General features: G+C 37.9%; 1 protein-coding gene across 1 annotated transcript; it reads right to left on the reverse strand.

The window, feature by feature from the left end:
* Positions 1–3,875: 3,875 nt before the first annotated feature.
* LOC127206710 (60S ribosomal protein L21-like) lies at positions 3,876–4,343 on the reverse strand. The gene has a single exon (XM_051166077.1). It carries the CDS (start codon positions 4,341–4,343, stop codon positions 3,876–3,878), a length of 468 nt encoding a protein of 155 aa, XP_051022034.1.
* Positions 4,344–4,722: the final 379 nt, after the last annotated feature.

Genomic DNA, 4,722 nt, shown 5'->3' on the forward strand with positions numbered 1-4,722 from the left:
TGATGAGTATGAAATGCCCTTCCCTATCTCTTTTGATTACCTTGCTTGAAAGTCTATTTTATTACATATCAGAATATCTACTCCTGTTTGTTTCTTGAGTCAATTTTCTTGGAAAACCTTTTTCCAGACATTTACTCTGAGGTAATGTATAGTTTTGTTCTGTTTTTTTGTATGTAGTAGAATGATGGATTCTGTTTTTGCATCCATTATGTTAGTCTGTGTTTTTTTTTTAATTGGGGCGATTAAGTCTATTGATGTTGAGAGATATTAATGACCAATGACTGTTGATTTCTGTAATTTTGATGTTGGTGGTGGTAGTGTGAGTGTCTGTGCTTATCTTCATTTGTTTTTACTAGTGTGAAATTACTTATTTTCTGTGTTTTCTTGAGTATAGTTATCCCCATTGTGTTGTAGATTTCCTTTTAGTATCCTCTATAGGGCTGTGTTAGAGGGAAAATCCTGTTTAAATTTGGTTTTGTCGTGGACTATTTTGTTTTCTTCATCTATGGTGATTGAAAGTTTTGCTGGGTATAGTAGTCTCCACTGGCATTTGTGGTCTTTTAGAGTTTCCAAGATATTTGCACAGGCCCTTATGGCTTTTAAAGTTTCTGTCAAGAAGTGTGGTGTATTTCTGATAGGTCTGCCTTTACATATTACTTGGCCCTTATTTCTTGTCGCTTTGTTCTGTACATTTAGTGTTTTGATTATGTGGTGGAAGGATTTCCTTTTTTGTCCAATCTATTTGGTGTTCTGTAGTCTTCTTATACATCTATAGGCATCTCTTTCCTTAGATTAGGAAATTTTTTTCTATGATTTTGCTGAAAATATTTTCTGGGCCTTTGAACTGGAAATCTTTTCCTTCCTCTATTCCTCTTATTCTTAGGTTTAGTCTTTTCATGGTGTACAAAATTTTATGGATATTTTGTGTTAGAATCTTTTTAGATTTAGGATTTTCTTTGATCAATGTATAAATTTCTTCTATACCTGAAATTCTCTCTTCCATATCATGTAGTCTGTTGATGATGCTTGCATCTGTAGTTCCTATTCTCTTTCCTAGACTTTCCATCTCCAGAATTGTCTCAGTTTGTGTTTTATTTATTGTTTCTATTTCCCTTTCCAGATCTTGAGCACTTTTGCTTATTTCCTTCTCCTGTTTGATTGTATTTTTCTGTATTTCTTTAAAGGATTCATTTATTTCCTTTACCTGTTTGATTATATTTTTCTGTTTCTTTGAGGAAGTTATTCATTTCCTCTTTAAAAGTCTCTATCATTGTCATAAGATTATATTAATGTTGTTTTCCTGTGCTACAGGTGTGTTAGGATATCCCAGGCTTGCTGTCATAAGATAGTTGGGGTCTGGTGGTGTCTTTTTGCCCTGTTTTTTGCTGACTGTGTTATTACTTTGTCCTTTAGCCATCTGGTTGTTTCTGGTGTTGGCAGACTTGGTAGTTCTTGATGACTGCCACTTCTGGGATTGCATATAGAGTTGCAGCCCAGGAAATCACACATAGTGGGCCTGGGGCAAACCTCACTGCTGCTAGTAGTACCTATTGGTTGCTCCTTCTGGCAGTCCCTGATGGCTGCCACCTCTTAGATTGCCAGCAGAGCTGGGGCCTGTAAACTGGCAGAGGTCATGGGGTCAACTTTACCACTTCTGGTAGTCCCTGATGGCTGTTGCCTCTGGGACTGTAGGCAGAGCCGAGCATTATTAGTTTTCTTAATGATTGCCATTCTAAGGGGGGATGAGATGGAATTTCAATGTACTCTTAATTTCTATTTCTCTGAAGGCTAGTGACATTAGGTTTATTTTCTTATGTTCATTTGCTATTTCCATTTTATACTCTGAGAACTGTCTGCTCATTTTTATGAGTCAATTTATTGATAGGGTGTTTGGTTCCTTTGATTTTTTTGGTTCTTTGTAAAATATAGCTATTAATCTTCTACATATCTAGAAGATTATGCTTTTCTCTTATTTTGTAGTCTGTCTGTTCACTCAATTAACTTCTTCTTTTGTTGTGAAGATTTTTAATTTCATTAAGTTCCATTTGAAAAATGGAAAAAATGTTAACATTGGCAATATCTCCTGAGCAACTGTGGTCCTATTGAGCAAATCCCTGCCTCTGCCTACATTGTGAAGTGCTTTCTCTACTTTTCCTCTACAAGTATCCAGGAATTCTTTCCTTTATTTGTAGACATCTGGGTTTCTCAGCACTGTTTGCTGAAGAAACTATCTTTCTCTCTTGCGTTTTGGCATTTTTCAAAACTCAGGTGGCTGTACCTAAGAGTTTGTATGTGGCTTCTCCATTTTGTTTTATGATCTGCATGACTGTTTTTCTAGTAATAAGTTGCTTGTGTTACTATGGGTCTGTGTTATAATTTAGAAGCAGACATAGTGATATCTTTACCAACTGACAGAAATGGCATTTTGAAAAACTATATAGAAACATACTACTGTAGAAGCTTTCTAAAATATATCATAGATTACAGGATTTTAAATGAAGTTACCATATAATGGGAGAGATCATGCTACAACTAAATATCATTTCCTACCAAATAAAATCCCCTGTCCACATAAAGCACATCTCATGGCCTCAGACTGGCTCTAATCTATAGAAGCTGTTGTCCTTTATGGTCAACCCATGGCCATGACATCTCCAATATTCTGGGGTCCCCATAAGCTGCACCTTCACCAATGGCCTTCTAGCCTCTCTTGAGGAAGCTTATTCAGCCACATGAGCCTGAGCCTTAGCCTTTCTTTACCATCCCTCTAATCTTGGGCTTTCAACTGCAACTAAGGCTGCACCTTCAACAATAGCCTCCAAAGGTACAAAGCTGCAACTGGTCTCTATGATGCCTTCATGTGAGAGACCAACACTATGTGAGAGACCCTTAACATGTTACTAAGTTAAGCTTTTGCCACCTCTGGACCACAGCTTCTGTGAGCTGACCCTCAGGGATCACTTCCTAGATTTTGCCTCCATGATGCTGGTCTCTTTGTAATCACAGATGATTTCTCAGTCCTAGCTAACAAACATCTACTGTCTCAGTAAAGGAAAAGAGTCATGAATTTGGGAGGGACACCTGTGTGTTACAGGTTAGGAGGAGTCAGATAAGGGGTTATGATAATAAGAATGTACATTATACATTTTAAAAATATATTTATTAATTTGTTCATATTACATCTCAATTTTTATCTCATTCCTTGTATTCTCCCATTCCTCCCTCCCTCCCATTTTCCCCTTACTCCCTTCCGCTATGACTGTGACTGAGGGGGACCTCTTCCCCCTGTATATGTTCACATGGTATCAAGTCTCTTCTTGGTAGCCTGCTATCCTTCCTCTGAGTGCCACCAGGCCTCCCCATCTGGGGGACGTGGTCAAATATGGGACACCAGAGTTCGTGTGAAAGCAGAAAGAGTCAAAAGGTATATACTCACTTATTTCTGGACACTAGCCCAAGGGGCATGTCCCATGAAAGCCTTCACTCACCAGGAAAGTGGGTCAGAAGGGAGGACATCCTATTGGGAATCTAGATGAGAGAAGCATGGGAGAATGGGGAAGTAGAAGGATCCAGAGATTCCTAGAAACCTACAAGAACATTATGATGGACGGATCTGGGCCCAGGGATCCTGCTCAAACTATGGCACTTATGCATTTTTTAACCAATGTACTCATTTAATAAATATTTGTCCATTTTCTAATTAAGAGTATATCATTTAGAAGGACATAATAGCAAACTTTGAATAGGAAAGACAATGAACTAGCACCATTAAACTTTGCTTTAACATTAACAGAGAAGACGCCACACTTCAATTTAAGAAAAACACTTTACAGTCCAGGTTCTGTATTTCTTTTTGCACATTAGACCATGAATTCTTATGGAATGGGCTCCAGCAGCTCAGGCTTCTTCCAGTCAGTCCTCATGAAGTGTGCTGCTCTGGGTGGCACAGGCTGGCGTTTCAGCTGAACCTGGGTGCCCGTCTCCTTGGCTTCCTTCTTCTTCTGGTCGTTCTCCTTCACACGCTTCAGGAAGATGTCCCTGCTCTTAGAGTGATTGATGTGCTCAATGGGCACATTGATTTTCTTGGTGACTATCTTGCCCTTAACCTGGTTGTTCACAATGATGCCCCCAACATGCTGGGTGACATTGTAGACTCTTAAGATTTTGCTATGATAGCGCTTATGAGGCATCCCACTTTGAACAGTGCCCATTCCCTTGTTGTCTACAATATCACCCATTCTGTAGATTCCCATATATGTGATAAAAGGAACCACCTCGTGTATCCTGAAAGGGATAGAGAACATATAGTGAGTGCCCTTCCTCTTTCCCTTTGTGTTTATCATTTTGGCGAGTTACTGGAAGATGGCTCCTACAGCTGAAAGGCCCTTATACCTATTTGAAGCTGTCAAAGAAGATTCAATGGAAGCTTTAAAATGATATGTAGTCAATGTAATTTATTATTTACATGTTATTTTAAACATTATAGACTGTAAAGAGACATATGACATATAAAGTAAAATTATATGACAGAAGTTAATTATAGAGAAACAAAGAAAACTAAGAACATGTTACTTGTTATATCTGAACAAAGCATATAAGAAACAGTGAGGTGATAGCTGAAATTGGGTTTAATATTTGATTACTCAGATTTCCTTTCTCTATGTACTTTTTTATAGTTTCATTATAGTAAATAGTCACTGTTTTAAAATAAAGAAAATAATT

The sequence above is a fragment of the Acomys russatus genome, chromosome 2, assembly GCF_903995435.1.
Source record: "Acomys russatus chromosome 2, mAcoRus1.1, whole genome shotgun sequence".
In the NCBI taxonomy this organism is placed as follows: domain Eukaryota; kingdom Metazoa; phylum Chordata; class Mammalia; order Rodentia; family Muridae; genus Acomys; species Acomys russatus.